This window comes from Thalassophryne amazonica, chromosome 6 (genome assembly GCF_902500255.1).
Source record: "Thalassophryne amazonica chromosome 6, fThaAma1.1, whole genome shotgun sequence".
Taxonomy (NCBI): domain Eukaryota; kingdom Metazoa; phylum Chordata; class Actinopteri; order Batrachoidiformes; family Batrachoididae; genus Thalassophryne; species Thalassophryne amazonica.
In genome coordinates, this window is record NC_047108.1 from 122,901,955 (window position 1) to 122,921,752 (window position 19,798).

Consider the following 19,798-nt stretch of genomic DNA (forward strand, 5'->3'; position numbering starts at 1 on the left):
CACTCAGTTTTTGAGAACTGTCTACTCCACACAGATTTACCATCTAGTGCCACAGTTTGTATTTCTTCATAACTGATAAAAGTTCAAGACATATTCAGTGACTTGGAAATGTTCATGTATCCATCCCCTGACTTGTCTGAAGAAAACTGGCAATAAAACTGATTATTTACAGGTATTACACCAAAGGGGCTGATTACTTATGCAACCCATCATCTTGGCTTTTATATTTTTAAATGTTTTGCAAACATCCCTGATGCACTATCAAGTTATAGAAATTTCTAGACCTACAACTAGATATAAAGTTGTAGAAATTTATTTTGAGTTTGAGGAAGATCATTTGAGAATTTTTCATGTTGACAAGCCTGATTTATAGCTGTTGTATTTGAAATGGCATCTGAAGAAAACTGGCAATAAAAGTGATTTACAGGTATTATACCAAAGTGTGCCATTACTTTTGCAACCCATCATCTTGGTTTTTAGATTTTTTAATTAATTTATATCAAGTTGTAGAGGTTGGCTTTGAGTTTAAGGAAGACAATTTCAGAAATGTTTATACTAAGAATGATTTACTTTTGTATTTGAAATGGCATAAACAAATAGCTTCATCTAGACAGAGAGTCAAGGCAGTATTACATTTGTGTGAGTGCTTCTCAGTGCACGAAAACAAAACTAGTCTTTATCGGTCTGACCAGGTTGTCAGTCATCTGTACAGAAGAATCGGGCCGTATCCATGCTGGAATGTTCATCGTGGAACTGGGTCATTGGGAAAAAACAAGATTTATCCCTCCGCAGTGACACTTGTGCTTTTTGTTCCTGTCATCTCCCATCATATTGTTTACTTTCACCTTTTGTCTCTGAGGAGGTTTAGATTAAAAATAAAGTGACAGTTTTCTTAGAGTTCTCCATCTGAGGGTGCAAGCACAGTTTGAAAAGCCTGTGGGGAGAAAAAATACCTCAAATGAAGGACAAAAACTTGATTATGGGGGAAACTGTGTACAAAGTAGTGATGTGGAGGCAGAAGAACTGGTGTTGTACAGTACCTTGGAACCAAGGGAGGCATCTGGTCCATTACCTTCAGGTTTTTAGCAGAGAGCTCAACTATTGCACCCTGGAAAAGGAGAAGATATTTAAGCGCTTGTGCTTTTAGCTTCACAAAAATCCCAACTAGGACTGTTTGTTGGGGAAAGTGTAGTGACACGGACCCACAACAAGGGGCGCAAATGAACGGTCAATAGATGAGCCAAAAGGTAACAATTTAATGTTGTGAATGTGCACAACGATTATACAGACAATCACAGAATCTGATAGCAGTCAATACACAAAGGTGACGTGTGGGCAGGCTCGAGGATAGAAGACGTCTGTCCTGAGAAGAGCCGGAACCACACGATTTCCACCGCCACAGAACCCGGTGAATAGTGGAGCCGCCAAGTCCCGAATTCCCAGGTGATCACCGTCCCCGACTGTCGGATCTGGTACTGCTGGCGAGGAGCACAAACAGTGAGATGTGGGTGTGTGCACACCCAGTAACAAAACAGTCAGAAGGTGGAAAGTCACCTCCACCTCTAATCACACACTCGTGCAGCTCCTGTTAAACCACTTATCTGGATTGGGTGTGAAGCGTAGCCGTCGCTGTTCACACCAAACGCCAATCCAGCTGATAAGGCACACCACAGGAAAAGGGATGCAAAAGAGTTCAGACTATTATTTAAGTTTAAGTCAGCAGAGAAATTACCTTCAGAGGTAGATGATATCTCGGCAGCGAGGTGGAGATGACGTCCGGCTAATATGGAGTGGATTAATGAAGTGGAGAGAGGTGACAGCTGTCATGAGTTGATGAGTGACAGCTGTCAACCCCGGCTGTGTCCATGGCGGCAGCGCCCTCTCGTGCCTGAAGCCCGCACTTCAGGCAGGGCGCCCTCTGGTGGTGGGCCAGCAGTACCTCCTTTTCTGGCGGCCCACACAACACTGTTCTAATAACCTGAAAGCAGATGCATCAAATAACCTACACTTCAAAGGAAGACATAAATCAAATCAAATCAATTTTATTTTATAGCACCAAATCACAACAAACAGTTGCCCCAAGGCGCTTTATATTGTAAGGCAAAGCCATACAATAATTACGGAAAAACCCCAACGGTCAAAACGACCCCCTGTGAGAAAGCACTTGGCGACAGCGGGAAGGAAAAACTCCCTTTTAACAGGAAGAAACCTCCAGCAGAACCAGGCTCAGGGAGGGGCAGTCTTCTGCTGGGACTGGTTGGGGCTGAGGGAGAGAACCAGGAAAAAGACATGCTGTGGAGGGGAGCAGAGATCAATCACTTATGATTAAATGCAGAGTGGTGCATACAGAGCAAAAAGAGAAGGAAACACTCAGTGCATCATGGGAACCCCCCAGCAGTCTAAGTCTATAGCAGCATAACTAAGGGATGGTTCAGGGTCACCTGATGCAGCCCTAACTATAAGCTTTAGCAAAAAGGAAATTTTTAAGCCTAAACTTAAAAGTAGAGAGGGTGTCTGTCTCTCTGATCTGAATTGGGAGCTGGTTCCACAGGAGAGGAGCCTGAAAGCTGAAGGCTCTGCCTCCCATTCTACTCTTACAAACCCTAGGAACTACAAGTAAGCCTGCAGTCTGAGAGCGAAGCGCTCTATTGGGGTGATATGGTACTATGAGGTCCCTAAGATAAGATGGGACCTGATTATTCAAAACCTTATAAGTACGAAGAAGAATTTTAAATTATATTCTAGAATTAACAGGAAGCCAATGAAGAGAGGCCAATATGGGTGAGATATGCTCTCTCCTTCTAGTCCCTGTCAGTACTCTAGCTGCAGCATTTTGAATTAACTGAACGCTTTTCAGGGAACTTTTAGGATAACCTGATAATAATGAATTACAATAGTCCAGCCTAGAGGAAATAAATGCATGAATTAGTTTTTCAGCATCACTCTGAGACAAGACCTTTCTAATTTTAGAGATATTGCGTAAATGCAAATTTCTTTGCTAACAAAAATTTTAACTATTAGAGAAAAAATTACTCATAACCATCCCAAAGATGTATCGTTATCTTTGGCTGCTTTCAGTGATGCCGGTATTTGGTTAGACTCTTTCTCTCCGATTGTTCTGTCTGAGTTATTTCATTAGTTACTTCATCCAAACCATCAACATGTTTATTAGACCCATTCCTACCAGGCTGCTCAAGGAAGCCCTACCATTAGTTAATGCTTTGATCTTAAATATGATCAATCTATCTTTGGTAGTTGCTATGTACCACAGGCTTTTAAGGTAGCAGTAATTAAACCATTACTTAAAAGCCATCACTTGACCCAGCTATCTTAGCTAATTATAGGCCAATATCCAACCTTCCTTTTCTCTCAAAAATTCTTGAAAGGTAGTTGTAAACAGCTAACTGATCATCTGCAGAGGAATGGTCTATTTGAAGAGTTTCAGTCAGGTTTTAGAATTCATCATAGTACAGAACAAGCATTAGTGAAGGTTACAAATGATCTTCTTATGGCCTCGGACAGTGGACTCATCTCTGTGCTTGTTCTGTTAGACCTCAGTGCTGCTTTTGATACTGTTGACCATAAAATTTATTACAGAGATTAGAGCATGCCATAGGTATTAAAGGCACTGGCTGCGGTGGTTTGAATCATATTTGTCTAATAGATTACAATTTGTTCATGTAAATGGGGAATCTTCTTCACAGACTAAAGTTAATTATGGAGTTCCACAAGGTTCTGTGCTAGGACCAATTTTATTCACTTTATACATGCTTCCCTTAGGCAGTATTATTAGACGGTATTGCTTAATTTCATTGTTACGCAGATGATACCCAGCTTTATCTATCCATGAAGCCAGAGGACACACACCAATTAGCTAAACTGCAGGATTGTCTTACAGACATAAGACATGGATGACCTCTAATTTCCTGCTTTTAAACTCAGATAAAACTGAGTTATTGTACTTGGCCCCACAAATCTTAGAAACATGGTGTCTAACCAGATCCTTACTCTGGATGGCATTACCCTGACCTCTAGTAATACTGTGAGAAATCTTGGAGTCATTTTTGATCAGGATATGTCATTCAAAGCGCATATTAAACAAATATGTAGGACTGCTTTTTGCATTTACGCAATATCTCTAAAATTAGAAAGGTCTTGTCTCAGAGTGATGCTGAAAAACTAATTCATGCATTTATTTCCTCTAGGCTGGACTATTGTAATTCATTATTATCAGGTTGTCCTAAAAGTTCCCTGAAAAGAATTTAAAATTCTTCTTCTTACTTATAAGGTTTTGAATAATCAGGTCCCATCTTATCTTAGGGACCTCGTAGTACCATATCACCCCAATAGAGCGCTTCGCTCTCAGACTGCAGGCTTACTTGTAGTTCCTAGGGTTTGTAAGAGTAGAATGGGAGGCAGAGCCTTCAGCTTTCAGGCTCCTCTCCTGTGGAACCAGCTCCCAATTCAGATCAGGGAGACAGACACCCTCTCTACTTTTAAGATTAGGCTTAAAACTTTCCTTTTTGCTAAAGCTTATAGTTAGTGCTGGATCAGGTGACCCTGAACCATCCCTTAGTTATGCTGCTATAGACGTAGACTGCTGGGGGGGTTCCCATGATGCACTGTTTCTTTCTCTTTTTGCTCTGTATGCACCACTCTGCATTTAATCATTAGTGATCGATCTCTGCTCCCCTCCACAGCATGTCTTTTTCCTGGTTCTCTCCCTCAGCCCCAACCAGTCCCAGCAGAAGACTGCCCCTCCCTGAGCCTGGTTCTGCTGGAGTTTCTTCCTGTTAAAGGGAGTTTTTTCCTTCCCACTGTAGCCAAGTGCTTGCTCACAGGGGGTCGTTTTGACCATTGGGGTTTACATAATTATTGTATGGCCTTGCCTTACAATATAAAGCGCCTTGGGGCAACTGTTTGTTGTGATTTGGCGCTATATAAAAAAAAAATTGATTGAAATTGATTGATTTTGTAATGGATGCCTGCAACACGTTTCAAAAAAGCTGGGACAGTGGTATGTTTACCACTGGTTACATCACCTTTCCTTCTAACAACACTCAATAAGCATTTGGGAACTGAGGGTTCCCAAATTGTTGAAGCTTTGTAGGTGGAATCTTTCCCATTCTTGCTTGAATTACGACTTCAGTTGTTCAACAGTCCGGGGTCTCCGTTGTTGTATTTTGTGCTTCATAATGCGCCACACATTTTCAATGGGTGACAGGTCTGGACTGCAGGCAGGCCTCTCTAGTACCCGCACTCTTTTACTACGAAGTCACGCTGTTGTAACACATGCAAAATGTGGCTTGGCATTGTCTTGCTGAAATAAGCAGGGACGTCCCTGAAAAAGACATTGCTTGGATGGCAGCATGTGCTGCTCCAAAACCTGGATGTACCTTTCAGCACTGACGGTGCCATCACAGATGTGTAAGTTGCCCATGCCATGGGCACTAACACACCCCCATACCATCACAGATGCTGGCTTTTGAACTTTGTGCTGGTAACAATCTGGATGGTCTTTTTCCTCTTTTGTCCAGAGGACACGACGTCCATGATTTCCAAAACCAGTTTGAAATGTGTACTCATCATACCACAGCACATTTTTCCACTTTGCGTCTGTCCATTTCAAATGAGCTCGGGCCCAGAGAAGGCGGCGGTGTTTCTGGATGTTGTTGATGTATGGCTTTCACTTTGCATGGTAGAGTTTTAACTTGCACTTGTAGATGTAGCGATGAACTGCGTTAACTGACAATGGTTTTTCTGAAGTGTTCCTGAGCCCACGCGGTAAGATCCTTTACACAATGAGGTCGTTTTTATACAGTGCTGCTTGAGGGATCGAAAGTCACGGGTTGCTTTCGGCCTTGCCACTTACGTGTAGAAAGTTCTCCAGATTCTATGAATCTTCTGATTATATTATAGACTGTAGATTATGGAATCCCTAAATTCCTTGCAATTGAATGTTGAGAAACATTGTTCTTAAACTGTTAGACAATTTTTTTCACACAGTTGTTCACAAAGTGTTGATCCTCGCCCCATCTTTGCTTGTGAACAGCTGAGCCTTTTGGGGATGCTCCTTTTATAGCCAATCATAACACTCACCTGTTTTCCAATTAACCTGTTCACCGGTGGAATGTTCCAAACAGGTGTTCTTTGAGCATTCATCAACTTTCCCAGTCTTTTGTTGCCACTGTCCCAGCTTTTTTGAAATGTGTTGCAGGCATCCATTTCAAAATGAACAAATATTTGCACAAAAACAATAAAGTCTATCAGTTTGAACATTAATATCTTGTCTTTGTGGTGTATTCAATTGATTATAGGTTGAATAGAATTTGCAAATCGTATTCCTGTTTTATTTATATTTCACACAATGTCCCAACTTCACTGGAATTGGGGTTTTAGTGGAAGACCAGCTACTTATCCACTGAGCTGGATCATTCAAAGGATCTTAAAAGTTAAAGTTTAGTGCACATCATCTCACCACAAAGCTGACTGTCACAACGTTTGTGGAACATCAGCTTGAGCATTAAGGAACTAAAGACAAAAGGTAAAAATGAATTTTAGTCTCTCTCTCTCTCTCTCTCTCTCTCTCTCTCTCCTCATCTCTCGTCTCTCTCTCTCCATCTCTCTCTCTCTGCTTTTCCGATTGACGTCACAAAATAGCATCGGCTGAGCAGAGCAACCAATCAGTGAGTTAGCCCTTTATGACACACAGTTTGCTCTCAACAGTTTATTTCATTCAGTAACAAACCTGAGTTATGAGTTTTGGGACCAAACAGAAATGTTAGTAAATTTATAAGTGTTTTTTAATTCCAACTTTGCTTCGTAACTAGTCCAGAGAGGTCACCAACAGAGGCCAAAAACTCCAGATTCAGAAACTAAAAGTCCCAACATGTATTACTTCTACATGTACACCTAAACCAGGTGATTTCACTGATTATCTCATCTACCTGCCTGAAGAGTTTAACTAATTACACTCAACAAAAATATAAACGCAACACTTTTGGTTTTGCTCCCATTTTGTATGAGATGAACTCAAAGATCTAAAACTTTTCCACATACACAATATCACCATTTCCCTCAAATATTGTTACAAACCAGTCTAAATCAGTGATACTGAGCACTTCTCCTTTGCTGAGATAATCCATCCCACCTCACAGGTGTGCCATATCAAGATGCTGATTAGACACCATGATTAGTGCACAGGTGTGCCTTAGACTGCCCACAATAAAGGCCACTCTGAAAGGTGCAGTTTTATCACACAGCACAATGCCACAGATGTCGCAAGATTTGAGGGAGCGTGCAATTGGCATGCTGACAGCAGGAATGTCAACCAGAGCTGTTGCTCGTTTATTGAATTTTAATTTCTCTACCATAAGCTGTCTCCAAAGGAGTTTCAGAGAATTTGGCAGTACATCCAACCAGCCTCACAACCGCAGACCATGTGTAACCACACCAGCCCAGGACCTCCACATCCAGCATGTTCACCTCCAAGATCGTCTGAGACCAGCCACTCGGACAGCTGCTGAAACAATCGGTTTGCATAACCAAAGAATTCTGCACAAACTGTCAGAAAACCGTCTCAGGGAAGCTCATCTGCATGCTCATCGTCCTCATCAGGGTCTCGACCTGACTCCAGTTCGTCGTCGTAACCGACTTGAGTGGGCAAATGCTCACATTCGCTGGCGTTTGGCACGTTGGAGAGGTGTTCTCTTCATGGATGAATCCCGGTTCACACTGTTCAGGGCAGATGGCAGACAGCATGTGTGGCGTCGTGTGGGTGAGCGGTTTTCTGATGTCAATGTTGTGGATCGAGTGGCCCATGGTGGCGGTGGGGTTATGGTATGGGCAGGCGTCTGTTATGGACAAAGAACAGAGGTGCATTTTATTGATGGCATTTTGAATGCACAGAGATACCGTGACGAGATCCTGAGGCCCACTGTTGTGCCATACATCCAAGAACATCACCTCATGTTGCAGCAGGATAATGCAGGGCCCCATGTTGCAAGGATCTGTACACAATTCTTGGAAGCTGAAAATGTCCCAGTTCTTGCATGGCTGGCATACTCACCGGACATGTCACCCATTGCGCATGTTTGGGATGCTCTGGACCAGCGTATATGACAGCGTGTACCAGTTCCTGCCAATATCCAGCAACTTCAACAGAGCCATTGAAGAGGAGTGGACCAACATTCCACAGGCCACAATTGACAACCTGATCAACTCTATGCGAAGGAGATGTGTTGCACTGCATGAGGCAAATGGTGGTCACACCAGATACTGACTGGTATCCCCCCCAATAAAACAAAACTGCACCTTTCAGAGTGGCCTTTTATTGTGGGCAGTCTAAGGCACACCTGTGCACTAATCATGGTGTCTAATCAGCATCTTGGTATGGCACACCTGTGAGGTGGGATGGATTATCTCAGCAAGGAGAAGTGCTCACTATCACAGATTTAGACTGGTTTGTGAACAATATTTGAGGGAAATGATGATATTGTGTATGTGGAAAAAGTTTTAGATCTTTGAGTTCATCTCATACAAAATGGGAGCAAAACCAAAAGTGTTGCGTTTATATTTTTGTTGAGTGTATTTTTGTTGAGTGTATAACATATAGCAGACAAACATAGTGATATTTATTTATTGGTTTCCAAGCGTGGACAGCCCGCTTAAAATCACACCACAGATTTTCAATAATATTCAGGTCTGGGGACTGAGATGGCCATTCCAGAACATTGTACTTGTTCCTCTGCCTGAATGCCTTAGTAGATTTTGAGCAGTGTTTAGGGTTGTTGTCTTGTTGAAAGATCCAGCCCGGGCACAACTTCAACTTTGTCACTGATTCATGAACATTGTCCTCAAGAATCTCCTGATATTGACTGGACAAGATTCCCAGTACCTGCACTGGCCACACAGCCACACAGCATGATAGAACCATCTCCAAATTTTACTGTAGGTACATGCATTTTTATTTTGGAATGCTGTGTTCTTTTTCAGCCATGCATACTGCCCCTTGTTATGTCCAAATAACTCAGTTTTAGTTTCATCAGTCCACAGCACCTTATTCCAAAATGAAGCTGGCTTGATCAAATGGGCTTTAGCATACCTCAAGTGACTGTTTGTGGTGTGTACGCAGAAAAGGCTTCCTCTGCATTACAGCATCATACAGCATGTCTTTGTGCACAGTGCGCTGTATAGTTGAACAATGCACAGAGACACTATCTGCAGCAAGATCATGTTGTAGGACTTTGGAGCAGGTCTGTGGGTTGACTATGACTGTTCTCACCATCCTTGCTTCAGCTTATCTGAGATTTTTCTTGCCCTGCCACTTTGGGCCGCAACTAGTACTGTGCCTGTGGTCTTCCATTTCCTCATTATGTTCCTCATCGTGGAAACTGACAGCTGAAATCTCTGAGATAGGTTTTTTGTATCCTTCTCCTCAACCATGATGTTGAACAATCTTTGAGAGTTGTTTAGAGGCTCCCATGTTGCCACCCATTTGAAGAGATGCAAAGAGGGAAAACATTTGCAAATGGCCACCATAAATACCCTTTCTCATGATTGGATTCACCTGTGTAAGAAGGTCAAGTGTCAGTGAGCTTACCAAACCAATTTTTAAACTTATCAGTGTATACTTGTTTGGGTCACTCCAGCAGCTGCTCACATAATTTGTTAAAATTTCTAGTGTGACCATCCACCAAATGCTCATCATCATAAATTTAAACAACCTTAAAGCAGAAAATTGTGACACTGCCAGTTTTGAATAGTACCGTTCATAGTCCAAGAGCATTAGCACAAAAATGGCCAAATAATGGAAATGTTGTGGAACAAGCTGAAATTTTCACCATCCCCAAAAATCCCCCTTGTGGTTTTTTTAGAACCCAAGGTGGTGCCCAAAACGGTCACTGTTTCAGGTTAGTGTTCAAACATATCTTTGCTTCTGGAAAAGCTAGGAGCCTGATTTAAGTGTCTAAATATATGTTTTAAGGTATGAGTAAGCTCTTTACCATGAATATCTAGAGGTTTTAGATGTGACCTACTTGGATAATATTCAGATTTTAACATTTTAGAACACCATTAACAGTGCTGTGGCCAATTTCCTGATAAAACAATGGGCACGCTCATTAAAAAGAAAACTAAAAAAAAAAATCTAAATTGCGGCTATTCGAGTTCAAATATGGACATCATCCAATTACTTTCTGGCATTTCCAAAAGGTATATGACTGCAGAGTTTCTCATGCCTTAAACGTGACAGCACTTAAATCAGACACTGTCTCTCCTATCCAGAAGCAAACATATGTTTGAAAACATATATAAATGCAATGGCAGCCACTTTGGGTTCCATTATGATCACTATCTCAGTTTCTAACATAATCAGTTATAAAGTTTCTCATGCCTTACATACGAACATTAGGCTTTTAATCTTTTAGTACTTCTGCACAGTTCCTTTTGGACCTATCCTCAAAATTTAAGCTTGTTCTGCAAAAACTTTTGTACTGTTAAGTACAAATGTAAATGCAACCCCCAGTCCTGCCTCAATCATTGCAAGAAATCTGCAGAATGATGTGGCCAGTCCAAACCAGACTATTAAGGCCGAGCTCATTAGCGTGCAGACTGTGAGGAGTAGAACCATCCAGAGCTCCACTGCAGCCTTCATCAGTTAGAGGAGCTGTCCACGCGGCGGTGCTGAAACCTGCAAACGGCGCTGCAACGCAACAAAAGAACCCACGACAAACATCAGAAGCGCTGCCTGCAAGCCATTAGTCAGTCACTGCAGGAGTGGAGCAGCCTGGCAGCGTGACAACGCTCCACGATCACAAACATGCGGGGTGTGTGTGTGTGTGTGTGTCGCCAAAGTGTAATAATAATAATAATAATAATAATAATAATAAAACACTTACACGTAAGCGTGGTAGATGAATGCCCATCCCCGAGGTCTTTCCAGCGCATTGTAAAGGAAATTCTGCAGTTTCCGATAGCTGGCGCTCCTCTTGGAGGGTCTGGGTCTGCCGGCGGTGATGCTGGACCTCGGTCTGCAGAGGATGCTGTTCCGTTTGGTGCTTTCCGAAGCCGCAATGAGCAGCGCCCCGTCCCTGCTGGATTCAGGAGCGCCGGGGTCCACGCCGACGAACCCGACTTTGTGCTTCTTCTCTCCGGCTTGAGTTGGGTAAACCCCGCCGTTGAGAGATTTCTGCACCATTTTAAAGTCGAGGCGACTCTGAGGAGGAGTTGCGTGCGCTCCCGCCGCGGGGGTGCATCACTGAGGGGTGTGTGTGCTGGATGCAGTCGGTGTTGCTGGTCCCCGAAGACAACCCGAGTGCAATAATCACTACAAACTGAACACTGGATGCTCTTACCTTCACTCTCTTCCGGCCGTTATAACGGACGCAGCGGGGACGCTCGTGCACGCGCAATCACGTTAGGCATCAGCAAATTAGACAAGCAGCTGTGACTAATCCAGTGTGGCTTTCCAAATCCTGTTCAAACTGACATTTCTTTAAAAAAAAAAAAAAAATAGCGTATTCAGAGGTTCCTGTCCTCGGCTGTTCCATCCTGCAGGCTTTCATCTGATGATTCATGGTCATACAATATTCATACTGCATGTGCAGCCTTCCCCACTTCAGGATAATGGACATTTAGAAGGGTTTTTCCCCCTTGATGACAAACTTTCAAAATAAAAGAAACGCTTTCAACCACTTCATGAAACAAAAGCACAATTTTGCACATTAATTTTTTAAAGCAACAATTTGCTGCTTTTCTGTTTGAATTCAGTTTTTCTCGGAATAATCATCTGATAAACTCAAGGTGATCAAAAATATCAGCTTGCATCTCGCATGTACCTTCTGGCAGATTGTAGCTGGAACTTTCCAGTCTTCTTTTTATGAAAATCCTCCTCTATTCCCCTTCATCATAAAGCTGCATAACCAGTGATACAAAATGCAAAAAACTTGCATTGTGCACAATTTCTCCAATCACAGCCACAGAAGCCTATAACGTCTTCTGGGTTGCCTGGGTGTCTTGGTGGCTTTCCTCACTCTTCTCCCTCTTGCACAGTCACTCAGTTTTTGAGAACTGTCTACTCCACACAGATTTACCATCTAGTGCCACAGTTTGTATTTCTTCATAACTGATAAAAGTTCAAGACATATTCAGTGACTTGGAAATGTTCATGTATCCATCCCCTGACTTGTCTGAAGAAAACTGGCAATAAAACTGATTATTTACAGGTATTACACCAAAGGGGCTGATTACTTATGCAACCCATCATCTTGGCTTTTATATTTTTAAATGTTTTGCAAACATCCCCTGATGCACTATCAAGTTATAGAAATTTCTAGACCTACAACTAGATATAAAGTTGTAGAAATTTATTTTGAGTTTGAGGAAGATCATTTGAGAATTTTTCATGTTGACAAGCCTGATTTATAGCTGTTGTATTTGAAATGGCATCTGAAGAAAACTGGCAATAAAAGTGATTTACAGGTATTATACCAAAGTGTGCCATTACTTTTGCAACCCATCATCTTGGTTTTTAGATTTTTTAATTAATTTATATCAAGTTGTAGAGGTTGGCTTTGAGTTTAAGGAAGACAATTTCAGAAATGTTTATACTAAGAATGATTTACTTTTGTATTTGAAATGGCATAAACAAATAGCTTCATCTAGACAGAGAGTCAAGGCAGTATTACATTTGTGTGAGTGCTTCTCAGTGCACGAAAACAAAACTAGTCTTTATCGGTCTGACCAGGTTGTCAGTCATCTGTACAGAAGAATCGGGCCGTATCCATGCTGGAATGTTCATCGTGGAACTGGGTCATTGGGAAAAAACAAGATTTATCCCTCCGCAGTGACACTTGTGCTTTTTGTTCCTGTCATCTCCCATCATATTGTTTACTTTCACCTTTTGTCTCTGAGGAGGTTTAGATTAAAAATAAAGTGACAGTTTTCTTAGAGTTCTCCATCTGAGGGTGCAAGCACAGTTTGAAAAGCCTGTGGGGAGAAAAAATACCTCAAATGAAGGACAAAAACTTGATTATGGGGGAAACTGTGTACAAAGTAGTGATGTGGAGGCAGAAGAACTGGTGTTGTACAGTACCTTGGAACCAAGGGAGGCATCTGGTCCATTACCTTCAGGTTTTTAGCAGAGAGCTCAACTATTGCACCCTGGAAAAGGAGAAGATATTTAAGCGCTTGTGCTTTTAGCTTCACAAAAATCCCAACTAGGACTGTTTGTTGGGGAAAGTGTAGTGACACGGACCCACAACAAGGGGCGCAAATGAACGGTCAATAGATGAGCCAAAAGGTAACAATTTAATGTTGTGAATGTGCACAACGATTATACAGACAATCACAGAATCTGATAGCAGTCAATACACAAAGGTGACGTGTGGGCAGGCTCGAGGATAGAAGACGTCTGTCCTGAGAAGAGCCGGAACCACACGATTTCCACCGCCACAGAACCCGGTGAATAGTGGAGCCGCCAAGTCCCGAATTCCCAGGTGATCACCGTCCCCGACTGTCGGATCTGGTACTGCTGGCGAGGAGCACAAACAGTGAGATGTGGGTGTGTGCACACCCAGTAACAAAACAGTCAGAAGGTGGAAAGTCACCTCCACCTCTAATCACACACTCGTGCAGCTCCTGTTAAACCACTTATCTGGATTGGGTGTGAAGCGTAGCCGTCGCTGTTCACACCAAACGCCAATCCAGCTGATAAGGCACACCACAGGAAAAGGGATGCAAAAGAGTTCAGACTATTATTTAAGTTTAAGTCAGCAGAGAAATTACCTTCAGAGGTAGATGATATCTCGGCAGCGAGGTGGAGATGACGTCCGGCTAATATGGAGTGGATTAATGAAGTGGAGAGAGGTGACAGCTGTCATGAGTTGATGAGTGACAGCTGTCAACCCCGGCTGTGTCCATGGCGGCAGCGCCCTCTCGTGCCTGAAGCCCGCACTTCAGGCAGGGCGCCCTCTGGTGGTGGGCCAGCAGTACCTCCTTTTCTGGCGGCCCACACAACACTGTTCTAATAACCTGAAAGCAGATGCATCAAATAACCTACACTTCAAAGGAAGACATAAATCAAATCAAATCAATTTTATTTTATAGCACCAAATCACAACAAACAGTTGCCCCAAGGCGCTTTATATTGTAAGGCAAAGCCATACAATAATTACGGAAAAAACCCCAACGGTCAAAACGACCCCCTGTGAGAAAGCACTTGGCGACAGCGGGAAGGAAAAACTCCCTTTTAACAGGAAGAAACCTCCAGCAGAACCAGGCTCAGGGAGGGGCAGTCTTCTGCTGGGACTGGTTGGGGCTGAGGGAGAGAACCAGGAAAAAGACATGCTGTGGAGGGGAGCAGAGATCAATCACTTATGATTAAATGCAGAGTGGTGCATACAGAGCAAAAAGAGAAGGAAACACTCAGTGCATCATGGGAACCCCCCAGCAGTCTAAGTCTATAGCAGCATAACTAAGGGATGGTTCAGGGTCACCTGATCCAGCCCTAACTATAAGCTTTAGCAAAAAGGAAATTTTTAAGCCTAAACTTAAAAGTAGAGAGGGTGTCTGTCTCTCTGATCTGAATTGGGAGCTGGTTCCACAGGAGAGGAGCCTGAAAGCTGAAGGCTCTGCCTCCCATTCTACTCTTACAAACCCTAGGAACTACAAGTAAGCCTGCAGTCTGAGAGCGAAGCGCTCTATTGGGGTGATATGGTACTATGAGGTCCCTAAGATAAGATGGGACCTGATTATTCAAAACCTTATAAGTACGAAGAAGAATTTTAAATTATATTCTAGAATTAACAGGAAGCCAATGAAGAGAGGCCAATATGGGTGAGATATGCTCTCTCCTTCTAGTCCCTGTCAGTACTCTAGCTGCAGCATTTTGAATTAACTGAACGCTTTTCAGGGAACTTTTAGGATAACCTGATAATAATGAATTACAATAGTCCAGCCTAGAGGAAATAAATGCATGAATTAGTTTTTCAGCATCACTCTGAGACAAGACCTTTCTAATTTTAGAGATATTGCGTAAATGCAAAAAAGCAGTCCTACATATTTGTTTAATATGCGCTTTGAATGACATATCTTGATCAAAAATGACTCCAAGATTTCTCACAGTATTACTAGAGGTCAGGGTAATGCCATCCAGAGTAAGGATCTGGTTAGACACCATGTTTCTAAGATTTGTGGGGCCAAGTACAATAACTTCAGTTTTATCTGAGTTTAAAAGCAGGAAATTAGAGGTCATCCATGTCTTTATGTCTGTAAGACAATCCTGCAGTTTAGCTAATTGGTGTGTGTCCTCTGGCTTCATGGATAGATAAAGCTGGGTATCATCTGCGTAACAATGAAAATTTAAGCAATGCTGTCTAATAATACTGCCTAAGGGAAGCATGTATAAAGTGGATAAAATTGGTCCTTGGTTTTTGTTTTTTTTCCCAGAGGGAATTATTCTAAGCCTGGTGGAAGAGCCAGTGCACAGTGACTGTGCACCCTCCATATCTGGTATGGCATCCCAGAGAAAAGATGCTGCCACCACCTTCCAGCAGAGACCAAAAAGGATGTCCATGCCTTACAGTTTCATGAGCAGAAAATGAAATATCTAAAAGAGGAGCATAACATGAAAATGAGAATTCTACAGGTCGAATTGGATATGAAATTAGAAGAGAGAGTTGTTCAAAGAAAGATGCATGAGACAGCCGTGCATATTGTAGTCAACACAACCTACATTTTCGAACAGCCTTGGTTGAGTTTCTCATTGAATTTTTCAGCACACTATTTATATATGTTGTACACAACAAACACTATTAAGGCAAAAACAAGCCATAATCAATAGATTCCATGGTTAAATGTATGTTTTTTCTAACTGAAGTTCTGTAATGTGAAGGCAGGTCTGAGAACAATTCCTCGTTGGTTATTTTCTGCCACTGGCATGGGCACATCTGGATCATTCTGGTATTCCATTGGAGGGTCAGGACAATTATGCTGCTTCAGGTAGTTGTACAGCACAGCTGTAGCAATGATCACATTGCAGCACCTTCTTGGCTCAAAACAAATTATTGCGTGAACACGAACTGATTTTTCCACACTTCAAACATACACTCAACCATCCATCTAGTGTGAATATGAGCTCTGTTATACAGTGAGGAAAATAAGTATTTGAACACCCTGCGGTCTTGCAAGTTCTCCCACTTAGAAATCATGGAGAGGTCTGAAATTTTCATCTTAGGTGCATGTCCACTGTGAGAGACATAATCTTAAAAAAAAAAAAAAATCAAAATCTGGAAATCAGAATGTATGTTTGTTTAATAATTTATTGGTATGTTACTGCTGCAAATAAGTATTTGAACACCTACCAACCAGCAAGAATTCTGGCTCACACAGACCTGTTAATTTTTCTTTAAGAAGCCCTCTTATTCTGCACTCTTTACCTGTATTAATTGCACCTGTTTGAACTTGTTAGCTGTATAAAAGACACCTGTTCACACACTCAATCAATCACACTCCAACCTGTCCACCATAGCCAAGACCTAAGAGCTGTCTAAGGACAACAGGGACAAAACTGCAGACCTACACAAGGCTGCGATGGACTACAGGACAACAGGCAAGAAGCTTGGTAGAAGACAACTGTTATGATTATTTATTAGAAAGTGGAAGAAACACAAGATGACTGTCAATCTCCCTCGGTCTGGGATTCCATGCAAGATCTCACTTTGTGGGGTAAGGATGATTCTGAGAAAGCTCAGAACTACACAGGAGGACCTGGTCAATGACCTGAAGAGAGCTGGAACCACAGTCACAAAGATAACATTAGTAACACATGATGCTGTCCTGGCTTAAAATCCTGCGGGGCAGCAAGGTCCCCCTGCTCAAGCCAGCACATGTCCAGGCCTGTTTGAAGTTCACAAGTGACCATCTGGATGATCCAGAGGAGGCATGGGAGAAGGTCATGTGGTCAGATGAGACCCGAATAGAGCTTTTTGGAATCAATCAATCAATCAATTTTTTTTATATAGCGCCAAATCACAACAAACAGTTGCCCCAAGGCGCTTTATATTGTAAGGCAAGGCCATACAATAATTATGTAAAACCGGTCAAAACGACCCCCTGTGAGCAAGCACTTGGCTACAGTGGGAAGGAAAAACTCCCTTTTAACAGGAAGAAACCTCCAGCAGAACCAGGCTCAGGGAGGGGCAGTCTTCTGCTGGGACTGGTTGGGGCTGAGGGAGAGAACCAGGAAAAAGACATGCTGTGGAGGGGAGCAGAGATCGATCACTAATGATTAAATGCAGAGTGGTGCATACAGAGCAAAAAGAGAAAGAAACAGTGCATCATGGGAACCCCCCAGCAGTCTACGTCTATAGCAGCATAACTAAGGGATGGTTCAGGGTCACCTGATCCAGCCCTAACTATAAGCTTTAGCAAAAAGGAAAGTTTTAAGCCTAATCTTAAAAGTAGAGAGGATGTCTGTCTCCCTGATCTGAATTGGGAGCTGGTTCCACAGGAGAGGAGCCTGAAAGCTGAAGGCTCTGCCTCCCATTCTACTCTTACAAACCCTAGGAACTACAAGTAAGCCTGCAGTCTGAGAGCGAAGCGCTCTATTGGGGTGATATGGTACTACGAGGTCCCTAAGATAAGATGGGACCTGATTATTCAAAACCTTATAAGTAAGAAGAAGAATTTTAAATTCTATTCTAGAATTAACAGGAAGCCAATGAAGAGAGGCCAATATGGGTGAGATATGCTCTCTCCTTCTAGTCCCCGTCAGTACTCTAGCTGCAGCATTTTGAATTAACTGAAGGCTTTTTAGGGAACTTTTAGGACAACCTGATAATAATGAATTACAATAGTCCAGCCTAGAGGAAATAAATGCATGAATTAGTTTTTCAGCATCACTCTGAGACAAGACCTTTCTGATTTTAGAGATATTGCGTAAATGCAAAAAAGCAGTCCTACATATTTGTTTAATATGCGCTTTGAATGACATATCCTGATCAAAAATGACTCCAAGATTTCTCACAGTATTACTAGAGGTCAGGGTGATGCCATCCAGAGTAAGGATCTGGTTAGACACCATGTTTCTAAGATTTGTGGGGCCAAGTACAATAACTTCAGTTTTATCTGAGTTTAAAAGCAGGAAATTAGAGGTCATCCATGTCTTTATGTCTGTAAGACAATCCTGCAGTTTAGCTAATTGGTGTGTGTCCTCTGGCTTCATGGATAGATAAAGCTGGGTATCATCTGCGTAACAATGAAAATTTAAGCAATACCGTCTAATAATACTGCCTAAGGGAAGCATGTATAAAGTGAATAAAATTGGTCCTAGCACAGAACCTTGTGGAACTCCATAATTAACTTTAGTCTGTGAAGAAGATTCCCCATTTACATGAACAAATTGTAATCTATTAGACAAATATGATTCAAACCACTGCAGCGCAGTGCCTTTAATACCTATGGCATGCTCTAATCTCTGTAATAAAATTTTATGGTCAACAGTATCAAAAGCAGCACTGAGGTCTAACAGAACAAGCACAGAGATGAGTCCACTGTCCGAGGCCATAAGAAGATCATTTGTAACCTTCACTAATGCTGTTTCTGTACTATGATGAATTCTAAAACCTGACTGAAACTCTTCAAATAGACCATTCCTCTGCAGATGATCAGTTAGCTGTTTTACAACTACCCTTTCAAGAATTTTTGAGAGAAAAGGAAGGTTGGAGATTGGCCTATAATTAGCTAAGATAGCTGAGTCAAGTGATGGCTTTTTAAGTAATGGTTTAATTACTGCCACCTTAAAAGCCTGTGGTACATAGCCAACTAACAAAGATAGATTGATCATATTTAAGATCGAAGCATTAAATAATGGTAGGGCTTCCTTGAGCAGCCTGGTAGGAATGGGGTCTAATAAACATGTTGATGGTTTGGATGAAGTAACTAATGAAAATAACTCAGACAGAACAATCGGAGAGAAAGAGTCTAACCAAATACCGGCATCACTGAAAGCAGCCAAAGATAACGATACGTCTTTGGGATGGTTATGAGTAATTTTTTCTCTAATAGTTAAAATTTTGTTAGCAAAGAAAGTCATGAAGTCATTACTAGTTAAAGTTAATGGAATACTCAGCTCAATAGAGCTCTGACTCTTTGTCAGCCTGGCTACAGTGCTGAAAAGAAACCTGGGGTTGTTCTTATTTTCTTCAATTAGTGATGAGTAGAAAGATGTCCTAGCTTTACGGAGGGCTTTTTTATAGAGCAACAGACTCTTTTTCCAGGCTAAGTGAAGATCTTCTAAATTAGTGAGACGCCATTTCCTCTCCAACTTACGGGTTATCTGCTTTAAGCTACAAGTTTGTGAGTTATACCACGGAGTCAGACACTTCTGATTTAAAGCTCTCTTTTTCAGAGGAGCTACAGCATCCAAAGTTGTCTTCAATGAGGATGTAAAACTATTGACGAGATACTCTATCTCCCTTACAGAGTTTAGGTAGCTACTCTGCACTGTGTTGGTATATGGCATTAGAGAACATAAAGAAGGAATCATATCCTTAAACCTAGTTACAGCGCTTTCTGAAAGACTTCTAGTGTAATGAAACTTATTCCCCACTGCTGGGTAGTCCATCAGAGTAAATGTAAATGTTATTAAGAAATGATCAGACAGAAGGGAGTTTTCAGGGAATACTGTTAAGTCTTCTATTTCCATACCATAAGTCAGAACAAGATCTAAGATATGATTAAAGTGGTGGGTGGACTCATTTACTTTTAGAGCAAAGCCAATAGAGTCTAATAATAGATT

At 41.9% G+C, this 19,798-nt stretch overlaps 1 protein-coding gene and 1 long non-coding RNA gene across 5 annotated transcripts in view; both read right to left on the minus strand.

Annotated features, from left to right (window-relative positions):
• Window positions 1–814: 814 nt before the first annotated feature.
• LOC117513025 lies at window positions 815–1,122 on the minus strand. The gene is made up of 2 exons (XR_004561440.1): window positions 1,041–1,122; window positions 815–934 (listed from the first exon to the last, which is right to left on the minus strand). It is a non-coding gene; the product is annotated as an uncharacterized LOC117513025 (long non-coding RNA).
• Window positions 1,123–12,867: 11,745 nt separating this feature from the next.
• Window positions 12,868–19,798, minus strand: part of prex1 (phosphatidylinositol-3,4,5-trisphosphate-dependent Rac exchange factor 1) — a 275,267-nt gene continuing 268,336 nt past the window's right edge. For all 4 annotated transcript variants that reach the window (XM_034173311.1, XM_034173310.1, XM_034173315.1 and 1 more), the window contains one exon: window positions 12,868–12,987. In XM_034173311.1, the coding sequence (XP_034029202.1) occupies window positions 12,918–12,987 (70 nt within the window). In that variant the 3' untranslated portion in view covers window positions 12,868–12,917. The remainder of the gene's footprint in view (window positions 12,988–19,798) is intronic.